Source organism: Lagenorhynchus albirostris, chromosome 3, assembly GCF_949774975.1.
Source record: "Lagenorhynchus albirostris chromosome 3, mLagAlb1.1, whole genome shotgun sequence".
Classification (NCBI taxonomy): Eukaryota; Metazoa; Chordata; class Mammalia; order Artiodactyla; family Delphinidae; genus Lagenorhynchus; species Lagenorhynchus albirostris.
Genome location: NC_083097.1, coordinates 55,490,854 through 55,511,045, shown reverse-complemented (window position 1 = coordinate 55,511,045; position 20,192 = coordinate 55,490,854). Strand labels below are relative to the sequence as shown.

General features: G+C 38.4%; 1 protein-coding gene across 4 annotated transcripts in view; it reads right to left on the bottom strand.

Moving 5' to 3' along the window:
- Positions 1-20,192, bottom strand: part of LOC132516874 (general transcription factor IIH subunit 2) — a 66,381-nt gene that overhangs the window by 36,128 nt on the left and 10,061 nt on the right. For 3 of the 4 annotated variants that reach the window (XM_060143081.1, XM_060143082.1, XM_060143083.1), the window contains exons 9-15: positions 19,649-19,739; positions 19,396-19,483; positions 18,784-18,891; positions 16,944-17,007; positions 15,139-15,242; positions 14,468-14,570; positions 12,240-12,279 (exon numbers count right to left, since the gene is read on the bottom strand). In XM_060143081.1, coding sequence (XP_059999064.1) covers positions 12,240-12,279; positions 14,468-14,570; positions 15,139-15,242; positions 16,944-17,007; positions 18,784-18,891; positions 19,396-19,483; positions 19,649-19,739 — 598 coding nt within the window. Of the gene's footprint in view, positions 1-9,713; positions 10,445-12,239; positions 12,280-14,467; positions 14,571-15,138; positions 15,243-16,943; positions 17,008-18,783; positions 18,892-19,395; positions 19,484-19,648; positions 19,740-20,192 lie in introns of those variants that run through there. The other variant, XM_060143085.1, reaches the window with a different exon arrangement.

Below are 20,192 nucleotides of genomic sequence, written 5' to 3'. Positions count from 1 at the left end.
AGCACAGGGTGGCAACAAACCAGCTGGAATCAATCCTGCACTTCTACAGCAAAGTTCAGTGGTCAGTTTTGCTGGTATCCAGGCCATTTCCAGGAGGAGAGAAGATCTCCAATGCCCTCTCCAGGTTTCATGCTCATTAATTACAAGTGCTATGAGTGCCAGTGATGCTGCTGTGTCGTGCAAAGGATTTAAATCCACACCTGTATGACTCCAGTGCCTGTCCTCTTGCCTCCAAAGAGAGAAACAAGAGTAAGAGAAATAAGAGGGTCATAAGTTTAGGTGTGGAAGAAAAGCACTTTTGCCAGAGATGGTAATTTACTTACCTAGAGGTTTATCCAGAGCCCCGGTCAAATGGAAGGAGAATGCATAGTGTAAATACGAAGGCTGTCTTTGTCTTTTAGTGGGAAGCAGTGAGAACATATTTGAGGAACTGAAACTCAAAACAAGTTGCAGTTTTCTGAGAAATCACCAGTAAATGGTCTAGGGTGGTGAGTCAGCAGGGCTTAGTCAGGAACCAAAAGGTCTCACAAAACCTACCAAGTCCCACAGCGGAAGTGTTTTATTCTAAATAATTTAAGATTGGTTAACGTTTCTGGTGCTAGTATAAGTCTTATTTCTTTGACGGCAGTTTCCATCTTTCTGGTATCTTTTAGGGTTTTCTCTTTTATCTGTGGGTTATAAAATTTCAAAGTTATTGTGCCTCAGTGTGGGTCTTTCTACATTCATTGGACCCAGTGGACTTGTTTCAAGCTGAACGTGTGGGCCTCCCATCAGCCCTGGGAAATTATCTTCTATAATTTCTTTGGTAATTCCCTACTGCCTACTATCCTCTTTTCCCTCTTTCTGGTATTCCCATTATTCAGATGGGAATTTATCACTGAAGTTCGTATCTTTTTTTTTTTGCTCACATATTCTTTCGTGCTTTGGCTTTACTTTCTGGGAGGTTTCCTCTTCATTATCTTCCAACTTTACAATCAAAATTCTTTTTTTAATATTTATTTATTTGGCTGCACCGGGTCTTAGTTGCGGCACGCGGGATCTTTCCATTGGGGCACGTGGGATCTTAGTTGCGGCATGCAGGATCTAGTTTCCTGACCATGGATGGAACCTGGACACCCTGCATTGGGAGCGCGGAGTCTTAACTACCGGACCACCAGGGAAGTCCCACCAACAGTAATTATTAAGTTCGGCAATTATATTTTCAATTTCCCACAGCTCTTTCTTGTTGTCTGTTTCTTATTTTCACACAATCTGATTTTTTTAGCCAATGCAATCTTTTATGAACCTCTCCTATGCTGTCAAATGACAAAATTAAAACAACTTAATAATGAGTTTGTTGTCCTTCAGTCAAGGGAAAGCAATCCATAGACTGGGGGGAGCACAGTGTCTCACAGTGCTGCTCCAGAGGGATGGGGGGAAAGAGTGGGTTTTATAGAGAAGAGGCATGATTGGCTAAGAGGTCAGGGATTCATTATACGTCTAGCAGGTCAGGCAAACTAGGTAAAGCTGAGTTGGGGGATTGAGATTGGTTTATATTAGGTTTCCTTGACAGGTGTTTCCTCTAAGTGCAGGCTGACTTGGGTTTAGATTTGTGACTTGGGTTGGGCCACTGAGGCAGCCCCCATTTTGTGGGTCCGGATATACAAATTATCTTTATCAGTACTAATACAAATAAAGTTCACCTGCCTCCTGAATGATCTGTTTCCTCCAAGGCTAATTACCATTTACCTTTTTGTTCATTTTTCACATTACCAGCTTTCCTCAAATGTATACTGATCCTTGGTTTTCAATTCATGTTTGAAAATTAGGCGATTTCAAGGCTGACTGATCAAAATTATGGCCAAAAATTCTGATGAAAAGCCACATGAGTGTGACCTGAACCTAAGCCCTTTACTTTATGGAGAACAGATTGGGGAGCCAAGATTTACCCTGGAGAAGCCCTCAATGTCAGAGAAACACCTCAGAAAATGATTTCAAGTTAGCTGTAAAGTCAGAGCTAGTAGCTGAAAGCTCACTTGGTGTGTTCCTTGAGCACAGAATGGCCAGTTCTTGAAGTATTCTTCATTTTGGGATGCCCAGGGCCCACCCTAGCTCCTCTAAGTCAGCTGAAACAGTTTATTCCATTTTTTTAGAAGAGAAGAGTCCACTAATTTTTTGCCTCAGTGTTAATAACACCTGCATATTAAATAGTCTGATGGTGGGGTGGATGGAGTCAACTGTCTCATGCAGAGACTTTAATTTAGTCTCTTGATTTTCAGCCCTTCCCATCATTCCTGTCCGCCTTCAACCTGGCATTCTGGGCCCCCAGCTGCTCCAGGGTTCTGTACAAGGTACAGAGTCTCCCAGGGGTTACATGTGTATTCAGGCTGTGGGCTCCTTTGGTCTGTTTCACTGGTTACTACCATTCCATTTGAGTTTCCACCTTCCAAAAATTTGTTAAAATATTCTGTATGCTGATGGTCCCCTCCTGCTTTCTTAATTTTTCTGGGTTTATAGTTTTAAAAATCATTTCAATAATATTGTGTAATTATTACCAATAATAACTAAAATTTGCTTAGAGCCTACTACTTGCCAGGCACAGTTCTAAAAACCTTAGATATGTCCATTTAATCCCTTTAACAGTCCAAATGAAGTAGCTATTTTTATTACCTACAATTTACAGATGAGAAAACCCAGGCACAAAGGGGTTCAGATTAACCAGACAGTCTGGCAACAGAGTCTGCACTTTTAACCACTGTGTTTGGCTGCTATAAAAGCTAGATATTAAGGAAAGGCAAACCCAGGTGTCCCAGAAAGCTCATGCTCTCTCCATTTTGGTAGTTTAGCCAATTGCTGAGTTACCAAGTCTTCAAGCTGTTACCAGCCTCATCGGCATGTGAACTCCTCTAGCCAAGCTCTGGTCCAACAGGGCCTTTTACCCAGCCAAGAAGCAACCATTGTTAAATAGCTGACCCTTCCTAACTTTTGTATTAACACATATAACAAGGACAGTGTTTTTTTGAAATACTTTCCCCGGTACATCCAGCTGCTCCTAGACCAGCAATTCTTTTTACAGGAAGTTTAGAGGTCAAGGGAACCTCTCTGCACTGCTGATTGTTCTGCCTGTAAAATTTTGCCCAATCAACCTTACTTTTCATCTATAATGTTATGTACATCTGTGTCCAATGCACATTACAGTTACTGTAGCACCCTGTAGATTTTGTTGCCGTTGTGAAATTTTTTTTTTTTACTATTCTATTTTCTAAATGTTTATTGATGATGTATAGGACTCTTTCTGATCTACTTTTTAAAATATAAATGTATTTTATTTATTTTTGGCTGCATTGTGTCTTCGTTGCTGCATACGGGCTTTCTCTAGTTGTGACGAGCAGCTCCTACTCTGTGTTGTGGTGCACGTGCTTCTCATTGCGGTGGCTTCTGTTGTTGCAGAGCACAGGCTCTAGGCACGCGGGCTCAGTAGTTGTGGTGCGTGGGCTCAGTTGCTGTGCGGCACGTGGGATCCTCCTGGCAGGGCTCAAACCCGTGTCCCCTACATTGGCAGGGGATTCTCAATCACTGCACCACCAGGGAAGTCCCTGGTCTACTTTTAATATATGATTGTAAATCCTCTTGAATTTTCTAAGTAGATATTTATATTATCTGAATATTTTGAGGGGCTTCCCTGGTGGCGCAGTGGTTGCGAGTCTGCCTGCCGATGCAGGGGACACGGGTTCGTGCCCCGGTCCGGGAGGATCCCACATGCCGCGGAGCGGCTGGGCCCGTGAGCCATGGCCGCTGAGCCTGCGCGTCCGGAGCCTGTGCTCCGCAACGGGAGAGGCCACAACAGTGAGAGGCCCGCGTACTGAAAAAATAAAAATAAAAAGAAAATTCTAATACAAATAACTTCTTAAGGAGAATCTAAAGAAATGAAAAATCAATTCCAGGTTTGGGATTTGGTTTCTGTAAAGCTACCTGAGTTAATTTTTTTTTTAAGTTCAGAAGAATTCTATGACCAGGAACCTGTTTTTTAAGTTATCTATGTACCTCTGTAATATGATTAGAGGCAGTGCTTCTCCTACTTTAGCATTTATTACAGTCACCTGGAGGACTTGTTAAAACACAGATTGCTAAGCCTACTCCCAGAGTCTCTGATTCAATAGGCCTGTGATGGGGCCCAAGAATATGCATTTCTAAGAGGTTCCCGATGCTGCTGCTGCTGCTACTGATCCAGACACCACCCTTAGAATCACCGATTCCAGAGATCCTTAAAAGTTCCCTCTTCCTCTAAAGACTCGATTCTAAATACCTAAAATCCAAATTGAATTATCCCCTAAAACGGGTATATCCCAGAAAAGCCTGACACCTAAAAGTTAAAAGATTCTGCCCTAATAAGGGACAGAGAAGAGACTGGCCAGGCCAAAGTGCGTTAACTGGCGGCCTGCAAGCAAGTTTTATTTAGCCCGTGTGGTTTTAAAAAATTAGACGTCAACATTTAAAACTTAGGAGAATTCACTTAAAAATCCAGTTTTTCAGTTTCTGTTTAAATATCAAAATATACTGCCCGAGGGAAACTACATTCCCAGAAAGAAAAAATAGGCTGTGGCTGAGTAATAGTTACCTCCTTTGAAAAAAACGTTTTTCTTTTGGACTAGGTAACAAATGCACATGTGCACATGTACACAAATGCACATGTATAAAATTCAAAAGGTACAAAGAAAGGTGTACGGTGAAATCGACATCTCTCTTCTACCCGAGCCCAGCATCTAGAGGCTGCCTCCTTTACATGGAACCAGTGCTTTCCAGATGCTACCACTTTGCATTTACCTGGCCCCTTTTCAAATATTTGCATTATGTGCCTGGTCCCCTCAGGCACCTGAATTTGCTTCTGAGCCCATTTTACAGCCCCTCTTCTGCATTCCCAGGCACTTGGTTTAGCATTAGCACTTTCACACTTGTTTTTAATTAATTAATTTTTTATTTTTATTTTTTAGCCACGCCACGCGGCATGTGGGATCTTAGTGCCCCAACCAGGAATCGAACCCATGGCCCCTGCAGTGGAAGTGCAGAGTCTTAACCACTGGACTGCCAGGGAAGTCCCCACGCTGACGTCTTTAAAGGTCTGCCTCTTAGACTGGGAGGGTCACAGAGCCACAGGTTAGGGTTTGTGTCTTCTTCTTGGTGTCTATATCCTGACGGCTAGGGTCTCATCAGACAGACAGCAGGTGTACAAGGCTTGTTGAGTGAATTAATGAATAAATGAACAAACTGTGCATTACTTCCAGGGCTCTGGCCTGAGGTGTGACTCAAATAACAATTTAGTCACATGAAATCAAGAATTTAAATCCCATAAGAACCCCATCAGTCTCCCAAGAAGAGAATTACAAAATGTGGAAAGAGGGCTTCCCTGGTAGCGCAGTGGTTGAGAGTCCGCCTGCCGATGCAGGGGACACGGGTTCATGCCCTGGTCCGGTAAGATCCCACATGCCGCGGAGCGGCTGGGCCCGTGAGCCATGGCCGCTGAACCTGCGCGTCCGGAGCCTGTGCTCCGCAGAACTGGACCCAAAAGGGGTATTAGGACACTCCCGAGGCTACTTCCCAGAAACATGACAATCTCCTGTGCCCTTTTCTTCCTTACTATAGGCCTCAGGGACTCAAACTTCTTGCCCTTTCACCTAAACTCTATCACCTACTAAAGATCATGGGATTCCACCACCCCACTTCCCAAGGGCTGGTTGTACCCTTTCCTTCTCACCACTCAAGAAATTATTTCATGTTATAAATTTGCCGATCACTACAGAGATACAGACAGCTGAACACAGGACCACAAACATGAGGAATTTCACAAAGTATTGAGAAATCTTACAAAATGTTTACAGTTCTTCCCTACTGCCATTCCGAGCAGCAGAAGCCCTGTTGTTCCCGCACTGTTTCACCATACGTTAGTGTTTGATTATGGCATGTACTCAGATATACAGTGGGTTACCGGTGCTTCTTAAATACAGGACTTACATGCTTTTAATCTACTTATCTCTCTTCTTCAGCCTCCAAATACTACTGCAATCTTCACCTTGCAATTATTCTCAAGGGCAAACAAGGTCACAACAAACAGAAACAGTGCACATATTGCCACATATAGGTGGAAATGTATTGTTTGCACTATGACCCAAATAAATGAAAAAGAAATTTTATTACAGTTCCCCTCCAACCTCCAGTTCCATACCTATTACCTTATTTGATGAACATGATTGCTTTCAGGCCCTCAACTAACAGCTAACATTTAGTTACCTTACTTTCATCTCCCTCACCACAACTTCCCAGGATTCCATAAGTTTTATTATTTTTGAATACTTAATTCATTTACAGGGCTTAAAATTGTTAACTATATAAAAATATTTAAAAATAATTCTTACTCTCCGCTGTGCTACACCACCACCCCAGGCAACCATTTTTATTAGTTCCCTATGTATTCTTCCAGTGTTTCTTTTTATTTAAAAAAAAAATTTTTTTTTTCAGCCACGTGGTGCGGCTTGTGGGATCTTAGTTCCCCGACCAGGGATCGAACCCGTACCCCCTGCAATGGAAGCGCAGAGTTTTAACCACTGGACCGCTAGAGAATTCCCTCATTTTTTTAAAAGACAGCTTTCTTGAGATATACTTCACGTACATGTAACGTAACTTATTCAAAGTGCATAATTCAGTGGTTTTTAGTATGTTCACAGAGTTGAACAGCCATCACCACAATCAATCTTAGAACATTTTCATCACTCGAAGAAGAAACTCTATACCCATTAAAATTCACTCTTTTCCCCAGCTGTTTGTAGTATTCCCCTACAATCTTTATTTTTGTAAGGTCCATAGTGATGTCTCCTCTTCCACTCGATCTTAGTAATTTGAGTCTTCTTTTTTTTTCTCTTGGTCAACTTAGCAAAATATTTGTCAATTGGTTGAACCAACTTCTGGTTTCACAGACTTTCTCTATTGTTTTCCACTGTTTCTTTTTGCTAAGACAAATATATATTCTTATTTTTCCTTCTTCCTTACATAACAGGTAGCATACTATATATTCTGAACACTAGTATATTCTGAAGAATGTACTTCAGGTTGAAGGAAAATGATCCTCAACAGATCTGAGATGTAAGAATAAATCAAGAGCCATGAAAGTGGTAAATATGTGATTAAATCTTAATAAATACTAACTGATTAAAACAAATATAAATGTCTAGTGAAACACCAAAAGAATTAAATGTACAACAATAATAATAAATAAGTGAGGAAGGAGGAAAGTGAGGTTAAATGTGTTATCCGTGGGGAGGGTAAAGGTACAAGTTAACTTTAGGTTTTGATGTTATGAAGGAGTACTGGAAGCAGCGCTTCCTCAGATTCTCTTGGCCACGCCCTTCTTTCCAAGATGCTGCCCGCCTCCTCCTCTGCACTGCTGCTGCCTTTGCCCAGCTTCCTGAGCGGGCTGGAGTCCAAACTGAACTACACCAAGCCTATCTGACCTTCCAGAGTTGGCTGCAACGCCACACCACTGAGCCTGACAGCTGGCTCCCTTAGCAGTTACCAAAGGACCAGATGACACAGCCCTGTGTGGCAAGCCTTGGCTAGTGGGAAATGGAAGAAGTTAGGAAATTGCATTACCCTCCCCTCCTCCCTTCGACAGACTGTGCAGAGGGGCAGCTTCTCTTTATAAACCTTCTGGAGAAGTCCCAAACTCTAAGTGAACACACTTGCTGGGAGACTCCTATGACTCTTCACAGTTTGTTATCAAGCCTGGCCACTGTGATAACATATTGTTTCTCCTTGTCTCACTTTCCCTTTTTTTCCTTAACCATACTTCCCTAGATCTGCATCTCCCAAATAAAGCAACAATACTTTCACCTTTGCCTGAGGTTCTACTTTCTAGAGGACCCAAGTTACGGAATTACGTGTACTGTAATTTCTAGAATAACCTCTAAAAGAATAAAAATAGAGTATAAAATTTCCAGACTAGTTTAGGAAAACAAAGAATGGTGGGAAACAAGCAATCCAAAAAAGGGCAAGAGGGACTTCCCTGGTGGCACAGTGGTTAAGAATCCTCCTGCCAATGCAGGGGACACAGGTTTGATCCCTGGTCCAGGAAGATTCCACATGCCACAGAGCAACTAAGCCCGTGTGCCACAACTACTAAGCCTGCACTCTAGAGCCCGTGTGCCACAACTACTGAAGTCTATGCGCCTCGAGCCCATGCTCCACAACGAGAAGCAACCGCAATGAGAAGCCTGCGCACCGCAATAAAGACTAGCCCCCACTTACCGCAACTAGAGAAAGCCCACACGCAGCAACCAAGACCCAACGCAGCCCAAAATAAATAAAATAAATTAAAAAAAAAAAAAATAAGGCAAGAAAGAAGAGAAAAATGAAGATGGAGTAGTTGAAACAAATAGCACAAAGTAAGATGGTAGATTTAAACCAAAATGTATCAGTAGGCACATTAAATATAAATGGACTAAATGCTTCAGTTAAAACAAAACGACTTTCAGGAAAATAAAAAAGAATATGAAGTGAAATGTATACATTCAAAAGTATTTAAAATGAATCTAATTTTCATAATGAATTTTAAGCTTTAAGGAGTTTTCTAATCAAACAGAACTCAGAAAGACATACTATTCAGAAAGGTTCCTAATGTTAAAAAGTTTCCTTCATTATTGTAGTATACTGTGGAGTTCCATGAGGGAAACTAAGGCCAGAACTTACAGTATTATTAGATCACCATTTTTATTTCTATAATCTAAAACAAACCAGGATTTTCTCTATAATTTTTTTTAATTAATTAATTTATTTTTGGCTTCATTGGGTCTTCGTTGCTGCACGCGGGTTTTCTCTAGTTGTGGTGGTGGTGGGGGGCTACTCTTTGTTGCAGTGTGCCGGCTTCTCATTGTGGTGGCTTCTCTTGTTGCGGAGCACAGGCCCTAGGCATATGGGTTTCAGTAGTTGCGGCACACGGACTCAGCAGTTGTGGCTCGTGGGTTCTAGAGCGCAGGCTCAGTAGCTGTGGTTCACAGGCTTAGTTGCTCCGCGGCATGTGGGATCTTCCCGGACCAGGGCTCAAACCTGTGTCCCCTGCATTGGCAGGCAGATTCTTAACTACTGTGCCACCAGAGAAGCCCTCTCTATAATTTTGAGACTAGAAATTCCTCCTTATGTCTAACTAAAATATTCACCTTAACCTTATCAAGTATACAAATAAACCCCAAAATTGTAGAAAGAGATAAAGCAGCCCCCAAAAAGGCACTCAATGTCCCTTTTATATACAGTATACAGTGAGTGTGTGTCTAATATATTTCTAAGTAACTCTTCAAGAGGTGCCTACTCATGGCCTTTCTTTTACTTCAAGTAGGGGGAGATAAAATATTCTGATTATGTTAAAGGCATCCCCTTCAAGCCACTGATACCTCTTGTGGACAGAGCAAAAGGAAAGAAGACAGCAGTTAATTTGGTTACCTAGAGCCGAAGTCTGTTTACTTGTAAAGAACCATTTGGGTCTAGGCGCAAAGAGTATGACTCTTGGGAGAAAGATCTGTACTTTGGTCAAATTATGTCTTAGTGTGTGTGTGCACACATGTGTTGCTAAAAATACATAATTCTTTCTAATAACCTATAAGGGAAAATAATCTGAAAAAGAATATGTATATATATATATATATATATATATATATATATATATATATATATATAACTGAAAATAATGCATATTCCTGGGCTTCCTCCAAGATTTATTGAATAGACTCTCCAGGGTGGGATTACATTTTCTTTACTGATAACATTCTTCACTAAGAATTGTTATTTATAAAATCATGAATATCATAGTTAAACTCAATCTAGAGTGACTAAAGTTCATAGATTTAAAATAAACATACCTTTGCTATGGAAACCTGATTCACTCTCAGAAGGGTATATCCTAGAGAGAGTCCTGCCTATAACAGTATATCTTCATTGAACCTGAAACATGGACCTCATCATACATTCTCACCTACATTTTTCTGATGACCCAGGGTAGGAAAGTTGAGGGGGATTAAGTTAAACAGTCCCTGGGTATGAACCCGAGTGAGGCTAACAAGGATAGTTCATTAACCTGAACTATAAAAGGTAAGCCAGTCTCAGATAACAAACCACCAAAATGGTGGTATTAGATATACACCATTAAGTAAATACTTTACCAATCATTACAGAGGAAGCTTTAAAGTAATAGGTTTCTTAGACTTTCCTTTCGAACTGTTCTTCACTGGAGTTTCTTCTAAAGAATCATTTTATTTACAGTCGCAAATGTCTTTTTAACACATTCAATGTGTATTATATGCTGGAATCAAATAGCTGAAGGAGCTGGAATCTTATGAATACAGCCAGGACAACAATGGAGAGAGTCATGAACAAAAATATCACAGTCCACACAAAAAACATTTTGGCACACAGTGCAAACATAGACCTGCAGTGAAAAGAAGAAAACTAAATTTAAAAAGTAGTTTCCAAAAGTTAGGTACAGCATAGTTAGAAGACATTCAAGTTGCTTTGCTCTTTTATATCTCTATCACTTTTTCCCTACTCACCTACCAACTTTATTAGTTCCAATGTACTATATATTCTCAAATAGAAGGCAATTAATTTCTTCCAAAAAAGTACTCCTTAGAAATGAGGGAAGGGGCTTCTCTGGTGGCTCAGTGGTTAAGAATCCGCCTGCCAATGCAGGGGGCATGGGTTCAATCCCTGGTCCATGGAAGATCCCACATGCTGCGAGCAACTAAGCCCGTGTGCCACAGTTACTGAGCCTGCACTCTGGAGCCCACGAGACACAACTACTGAAGCCCATGCGCCTAGAACCCGTGCTCTGCAACAAGAGAAGACACCGCAATGAGAAGCCCGTGCACCGCAACGAAGAGTAGCCCCTGCTCGTTGCAACTAGAGAAAGCCTGCACACAGCAACAAAGACCCAATGCAGCCAAAAATAAATAAATGAGATAAATAAATTTATAAAAGAAAAAAAAAGAAATGAGGGAATAACTTCGTTTTTGAGTCCTTAAAGTCCCCTGGGGACTTCCCTGGTGGCGCAGTGGTTAAGAATCTGCCTGCCAGTGCAGGGGACACTGGTTCAAGCCCTGGTCTGGGAAGATCCCACATGCCGCAGAGCAACTAAGCCCGTGTGCCACAACCACTGAGCCTGCGCTCTAGAGCCCGCGAACCACAACTACTGAGCCCGTGCACCACAACGACTGAAGTCCGCACGCCTAGAGCCCGTGCTCTACAACAAGAGAAGACACCGCAATGAGAAGCCCTCGCACTGCAACAAAGAACAGCCCCCACTCATCACAACTAGAGAAAGCCCACGCACAGCAGCAAAGACCCAATGCAGCCAAAAATAAATAAAAATAAGATAAATTTATTTAAAATAGATGGTGTCTTCTTAAAAACTTTCAAATGAGTCAAATAGTGGTTCTAGTGAGGATGCAGCTACTGATGTCAAAGAGGCATGTAAAACTTAATAAAATTGTTTTTTTAATTGTTTTTTTATATATATATTTGGGTTTTTTGGGGGGTTTTTTTGGCATGCCTCAAGGCTTGTGGGATCTCAGTTCCCCAACCAGGGATTGAACCTGGGCCACGGCAGTGAAAGCACCGAATCCTAATCACTAGACCACCAGGAAACTCCGATACAACTGTTTTATGAAATGTGAGAGTAGAATAAAACAAGCCATCCTTTCAACTAATATTTTATATAGTTTATAAAGTATAGTTTTAAATATGGACATGTAACTAAATTAACAAAAAATTAAAACTAGACAGTGATCTATCTTATTTGCAACTTTATATAAGTTTATATGTTCCAATTGGCCCCATCGAAATTTTTAAAAATATTTTCTCAGTGGCACATGGGGGAATAACCTTTGGTCTGCGGTCACCTTAAATGGTAACTTCAAAATAAGTTAGGAGTGCCTAAAGTACAACATGGAGAAAAAAACTTTTAGTATTTCCAAACTAATATTTCAGTATTTCAGTTTAGCTTACAAACTGAAAAAAAGTACTAAAATATCTTTATAGCAAAATTAGAATGCAGAATTACAAAACAACTGTTTGTAATAGCTCCCATTTTATCTCTACCTACTGTTATACTTCTAAGGAATAACCTGATATGAGCCTGGTCTATAACAATCTATTGAAAACTTATAATACTATTTCCTCAATATTTATTGTACAATACTTAATATTTACAAAGCACATGAACTTACATGTTGGTCTTTCAATTCCCCCTGACAGGCATAACAAAATCTGAAAAAGAAAGTTTAAGAATCATTTTGTTAAGGACTCACTCATTAAAATAGCTCAGGAAAATTTCAACAAGAATTCTCTTATTAATAAGTACAGTTGACCCTTGAACAACACGCAGGCTAGGGGTACCAATCCCCGAGGTCAAAAATCTGAGTATAACTTTACAGTTGGCCCTCTGGCTCTCTGACCCTCCATATCAGCAGTTCCACATCCGAGGATTCAACCAACTGTGGATCATGTACTGTAGTATGTATTTATGGAAAAAATCTACAAGTATGTGGACCCTTGCAGTTCAAATCCGTGTTGTTCAAGGGTCAACTGTAATTATCTTTACATATGATTTTTAGGAGAAAGAATTAAGAATCCCAGTAATTTAAGAAAATTCCACAGTAAATCCCAAGGTCATCTGACAGCTTAAAATCTTCCTTAAACAAATTTTATTTTATTTTCATCAAGGTTAAATATGAGTATGATTTCTCAGCTTGTATTCTGCAAGGGAATTAAGACCTACAGAAAATGATTTGCATGATTATTTTTCAACTTTCCCAAAGACAGCAGACAGCTGGTACAAGTCTAGATGGATAGAAGTTAATTTATCATAAAAATGGATGCCTAAGGGCTTAATTTTCAAGGAATGGTTTAAAGAATTAAAAGTTCTCAAAATTTATTACAAAAGAGAGCAGTTCTGTCCCTACCCACTCCCACTTCATTTCCAGAGCAAATGCTCATAGTGCTACCTCTTGGTTTTTTTCCATAGGCCATTGGCTATGATCCTGCCACTACAGAAGATGAGATTTTAATTCTCTTTCAACTATCTTGAACCAATAGCAATGGGTACACATAACTACATAGAAAGAATTGAGAATGACATTTGTTAAGTCATTTTGGATAGAACAATATTAAATGTTTAGTTTATTATGACTACATAGACATATTCATCTGAGCCATGCCATACAAATTTTCCTCTCTGTAAAACACTTTCTCCTGGAGTTAATAACTGTATTGTTATTCATAAGCTTAACTTTTCTAATTACCACTAACTCAGCCCCAACCGATCCCTGAGAAGTCTGAATATCCTCTTGTTATGTTCAGCTACATCAGGAATTCTATAGTTTCCATCCTCTGGTGACATCTCTCCTGGAGCATTCTGACCTTCTCCAAACTAGACTGACTGTTCTCCATATCTGACATACAAGTGTCATTCTAGGACGTCATCCTACAGCTTTCTTTAGCCACTTTTGAATTAGGTAAATATTCCTATTCTCTTTCATTCATTCTCTTTCTCAATTCTTTTGAATCATCTCTTCCACAGCTTCCCAAGAAAGTCTCTTGAGACCTTACAAGTCTGAAAATATCTTTATTGTACCTGCATATTTTTTTTTGGCTGCACTGCGCGTCATGTAGGAACTTAGTTCCCTGACCAGAGATCAAACCCACACCCCCTGCATTGGAAGCACGGAGTCTTAACCACTGGACTGCCAGGGAAGTTCCTATTCTACCTACATTTAAATACCTTGGCTAGGTATATAATTCAGGTTGGTAATAATTCTCATTCCAAATTTTGAAGGAAATTGCTCCCTGTCAGCATCCAGTGTTGCTCACAAGAAGCCAAACAATTTTAATTCCAGGTCATGTGACCCAATTCTCCCTCTCCAGAAATGTTTAGGGTTAGTATTTTGCTGTGTATTCTGAAATTTCACAATGATACACTTTAGTGCAGGTCTGCCTTCAATATGTCAGGCACTTGACAGTCCCTTTCTATCTAGAAATTTTTTTCCTCCGACAGCAGAAAATATCCTTGAATATTTCTTTCATACTCTTCATTTGATCTTTTCTTTATTTTTTATATTATTTTGATATTAGGCCTTCTGGATAAATCTTCCAGTTTTACACCATGGAAATCAGCAAATGCTACAAATCGGGGCTTTTTTTTTTTTCTTTTTGGAGAGCTGATTTACCAACATACCACCACTCTTACTACACATAGATGGGTTTAGGGAAATTAACAGATCTCCGGAGATCCAGATCTGTTTAAAGAATCATTTCAGTCATAAACAAGGCATTCTACATCTCATTTTCTATATTAGCAGTAATCGTGACCAAGTGAATATGACTCTTTTTAATGTAGTAACAATATATTCAAACATTACCACTTGTAACAGATACAAATTACTCAAAACTCATATACCTTTCTCCATTATGTTCTTCCAGGGGAATATCTTGAAAAGCATCCAAAGGAAATAAGTGATGGTAAGACCGTGCCAAGTGGGGAGCAGACACCAAAGTAAGACCTAACACATAAAGCAGAAAGACATATTTAATAACCCAAACCTCATAAAGATGATGGCTGACATGTCAAATGATATAACTTAGACTAAATATTTTCAAGTTCTTTTTTTTTAGGATTGCAGGCATTCATTTCTTTAGTTTACCTGTGGCCATAAAAGGAGACTCCAGGATGGAGTCTTAGTTCTGTCACTAAGTATGTGACCTCTCTTGGCATATTTCCTTACTTATAAATTAAATAAAATTCTACAATTCTGTTACTTTAACTTCTCATTCTCCTTATATATATTTATTTTATGAAGAGCTGCAAAAACATCTACTAGATCTACTGCACTGCCTTTAAAGAACATAATTTTTTTCAGAAAGAGAATTAGGAAACTCTTTTAGAATGCCATGTTTATTTTTAAAAATGGAGTACTAAGCACACAATGAAAAAAAGTAATCTATGTCTTTTTTCACAGATTAAATCCAGAAACATAGGCAGAGCTTAATATTTATATTTATTTTAATAGCAATATAGGTAAGAAATTAGTCAAGATTAATTTACTGGATCATGAACAGTTGGTTTCTTACCACAGATTTTACATTCAACAGGAAGCTCACAGTATTTTGCCCGACACTGTGGGCAGAAATAGCCTCCTAATGTAAGTCCTGGCTCAGTGTTGCTATCCAGATGCCTGTGGGGGGAAACATTACTTTTTAAAAAGTGATATATAAAGATGTGAGCCGTTAGAGCAAAAGCCACTCTGATTTTAAAACCTTCAAGTTGTTTCACTGCTCACTTACACTCTGTTCATTTTTGTCTTTTTTTTCCTCTCTGCATTTTGTTTTGAATAGTTTCCATTAATGTCTTTGAATTCACTCACCTTCTCTTCTTCAGTGACTAATCTGCTGTTAATCCTAATCCATCTTATTTTTCATCTAAAACACTGTATTCTTCATCTCTAGAAATTTGATTGGGGTCCTTTTTCTATCTTCCATATCTCCTATCATACTCATGTACTCCTCAACTTTCCTGAGCATATGAAGTATATTTACAATAATTATTTTAACACCAAACCTATTACTTCTATCAACTGTGTTATTTCTGGATATGTTTCCATTCTACGATTTTTCTCCTTGTTATGGGTCATACTTTCCTACTTCTTTGCATGACTGGCAATTTTTGATTGGTTGCCAGATATTGTGAATTTTGCTCTGTTTTGGGTGCTGGATTTTTTTTTGCATTGCCTTAAATACACTGTGGCTTTTTCTGGAATATACTTAAGTAACTGTGAAATAGTATGATGCCAAGACTTGCTTTTAAGTTTGTTAGGCTGTCCAGAACAGCTGCTAGTCTAGAGTTAACTTGGTTTCATTACTGTGGACTCTATTCAATGCCTGCGGTGTTAAGAGGCCTTTCCACACTGACTGGTGGTAACATGAACTACTCCCTGCCCCATGTGAGCTCTAGGGATTGTTCTGCTGCTCCTCTCCAGTTCTTTCCCTGGCCTCCAGGAGATTCCCGGCAGGAATGTACAGATCAACACTCATTTAATGACTCACGGGGAGCTTCAGAGGAAGCTCTCCAGAGCTCTCTGTGCAGCTCTTTACTCTCGAGTACTCTGCCCTGCAAAATGGTAGCTGCTTCCACCCCCCGCCCCCCAAACTCTGAACTTTGTTTCTGAACGGAGCAAAACCTCCTGGTTCTGTGTGGGTCTTCCCTCCCTGCACAGCAGCCTGGAAATCCTCTCTAGGCAGTAAGCTGCAATCATAGGGCCCACCTCATTTGTTTCTCGTCTTGCAGGGATCATTATCTGCACTGCCTGTTGTCCAATGTACGAAAAACACAGTTTTGTATATTTTGTTTGGTTTTCTGCAAGGAGACAGAAGTGTAAATCTAGTCCCTATTACACTTTTATAGCTAAAGACAGTAGTCTTATTTATGAGTTTTAAGAATTACTTTCTTAAATTTACTTTTATTTTATAATTATGTAAAATGTAAAGCTCCAAAGTTAAAACAAGTTATATGCAGAAAAGTCTAGGATCTATCTCTTTGCCTTTCTCCACACATTGCATTAGTAAACATTTTTTTAGCTTTTACTTTTTGGTTTCATTACTATTTTTATTATTAATATAAACAAGTATGTGTATCTACTCAAACCTCCACCCTCTTCTTAGATGATCGGTAGCACACTATACACTTTTCTCTACCTTACTGTTTTACTTAGTAATATTACAGGAGTATATATAGTTTTCACTCCTTTTTACAGATACATAGAAAGTAATCTTCTACAAAAGCCATTACATTTCAAGTCCATCTTTTAAATTTATAACTTACAGGAAGGACTTAACAATGTAAAAACATTATCACGGACAATTTCAAGGTTTTTACTTACGCCATACTGAAAGAGGGTTTTGCATCCTGATCAGACAGAGAAGCAATGGTATGCTGAGGAAATCCTTCACAGAAGAAAATGTATTACTTTTTTTTCCTCAAGGAAACAGAAAAATTCTAGTAATAGAAACCTAAAAATGTTCCTACCAGAAAGCCCACTAAGTTGTGCAAAAGTTCTCTTTCCTGCCTTTTAGATATGTTTATTATAGCACGGTCAAGCTGACAGTAATTCCCAGTTTAAAAAAGAATTAATAGTAGAGGAAATGGGGGAAAGATCTGTCCATACATATGGCCTCAGATTCTAAAGTTCATATCCATATTTTCTAATTTAACAACGCTTAACACACACTGCTTTTTAAAAAGAAAATGTGTGTAATTTTTAAATACTTTCTGATATAACAGAGGGGTCTATAATATAGTCTACTTTCATTTTATATAAGAACATACTTCTAGTTTAAAATTTTGGAATGTCCAAATCCATGCAGTCTATTTTCCATATATATTTTTAAATTCTGAAAACAAGTCTAAGAAAAGCAGAAACCATAAAAAAAGAAATTTCATTCTATATAAAAATTTTAAACCTATCTACATTTCAAAACAAATAAAAGTAAAGGAAAATGACCAACTGAAAAAACATTTGCATCAGGTGACTGAAAATGGGTTGATATTCCTAAATGGTTCTAATAAATCAATTTGGAGAATTATTATAAATTTAAAAATAACTTTAAGATAGGCTAAGGAAATGTATCAGTAAATCGAAAAGATTAGCCAACATAATATCTAAAATGTACTGAGTGTTTATATCAAGCATTACTCTAAATACTTGGTCTGTATTAACTCAATCCTTGCAACACACAATGAAACAGATACTAATATCACGTGAGATGAGGAAACAGGAAAGAGAGGTTGAACAGTACTATAAATAGCCAAAAACAAGGCAGAAAAGCATTCCATCTCACTGACAGTTTAAAAATGCATATTAAACAAGGAGTCTCTTTTTTTTTTTTTTTTTTTTTTTCCTGGTACGCGGGCCTCTCACTGCTGTGGCCTCTCCCGCTGCGGAGCACAGGCTCGGGACGCGCAGGCCCAGCAGCCATGGCTCACGGGCCCAGCCGCTCCGCGGCATGTGAGATCTTCCCGGATCGGGGCACGAACCCGTGTCCCGTGCATCGGCAGGCGGACTCTCAACCACTGCACCACCAAGGAAGCCCCAGGAGTCTCTTTTTGTATTGAAAAAGCTGGGCTTTTTCAATTACAAATTACAAAATAGTTGGGCTTTTTCAATTTCAATTTACAAATAAATGTTTACTATAAAATAATAATTGTATAACACAGCTTTGATAAAACAGTACAGCAGATTTTATAGCTTTTTTGATTTCTTAATACAAGAATTTCTCTATAAACACAGTGTCTTTATACCTTTCTAACCTTAACAATTAAAAAAAAAAAACAGTAGTGTTCCCTGAGTGACAGGACTACAAGTGAGTTTAATTTTCTTTTTACTTCTCTGTATTTCCCAAAATTGCTTCAACAGCATAATTTTCTCTAATTATAAAACATTTAAGTTAAATACAAGAAATTCTTAAACGTTAAAATAACTTGTACAAATGAGATAGAAAGTCTAGCTTGAGTCAAAATATATTTTTTTAAATGTCTATTTTAAAATAACACAAAACAGGGAATTCCCTGGCGGTCCAGTGGTTAGGACTTGGCACTTTCACTGCAGTGGCCCGGGTTCAACCCCAGGTTGGGGAACTATTTAAGATCCTGCAAGTGGTGTGGCCAAAAAGAAAATTAAAAATAAAAATTAATTAATTAAATAACACAAAATAAATACTTACCCATACGAATAAGTGAGCATTCAGAGCTTGAGCTAGCAGGAGGAGGACTAACATGATGTGTCAGCAATTCTTTGTAATGGCTTTCATCTAAAATAACATGGTATGTGCCTAACAAGACGAGAAGTAAAAGAGAAGAAACAACAGCTTTCCAGACATAAGAATGAACTGTAATTTCTATATAATTCTGTAAAAGTTTTACCATCTGAAAATGTTCATTTTCAAAGTAAGTTCTTAAGTTAAATTATCATTTTTCAAAAACTTTATTTAAATAACATCTCTAAATTGACTTCTCTAGGAATAACTGTAATTACAATTTAATTAAAGCCAAGTTACAAGTTCTTCACTAAGTATTAATATAGTAAAATTTCTAGCTTTTCAAGAGTTATAATGCTTCCTCTGAACACTGACATAACTACTGAAAATTCCTCGCATTCTGAGATGATATCTTATAGAATTGGTAATATATTTAATGTAACTACCCATATTTTGGACTTCAGCACATGAACTGATTTAAGTTTAACAGCTTAAAAAAACATATAAAAACATCCTAATTAATAGATTGTTACTTTACATAGTAATTATGAGTAAATACTGAAGATTCTAGATATATACCACCAGTTTCACGAGCAAGCACAGTGCAAACCCGAACCTCTGCAGACAATCCAATAACAGACACTCTAATTTTAGCTGCCTTTAGGGTCTTCGTAAAATCCAAGTAAATGGTGAGTTTTGAGGGAAGAAAAAAAATTGAATAATTAATGTGTTTGAAAAATAGAATGTTCTGAAAACTAGTAATAAATTCACTATAGAATTCTCTTTAGAGTTGTAACTTTGATTTTGATTATGAAGAAATTATTGGTTCTACCTTGATTAGATCATAGATATTAGATGGATCACAGGTTGTGAGACTGCTAAAGATGATTAGGACTTCTCTACTTGTATGTCCGGGCATGTGTCTAAAGAAAGATAAAAACCACTCCAATTAGGTATAACAAATTACACTAATAAAAAACTTAACTCAGAAACAATAGTACCCATGGTTTACACACTTAGACTGCAGAATAACCCCATTTATTTCAACATTACAAAGGAATGAATTGTGAGTATACTCTAAAAACCTTAATGCCAATTTTTCTAAAATTAGCTACACACTTAAAAAAAATTCATTGATTCACTTATTCATTCAATAAACATTTCTTGAATACTCTTTTAAGTTCTGGGGATAAAGTGATAAACAAGACCAACAAGGTTCCTGACATCATGAAGCTTACATTCTAATAGATTTGTTTCATACAAAGTCTAAAGTGTACATTGGAAAGTGTGACAATACCATAGGAATCAACTTTAAGGTGCATATGTGTGGCTTGAAAATAGTAACATACTTCTTTTTTAAAGACAATTTAATCTCA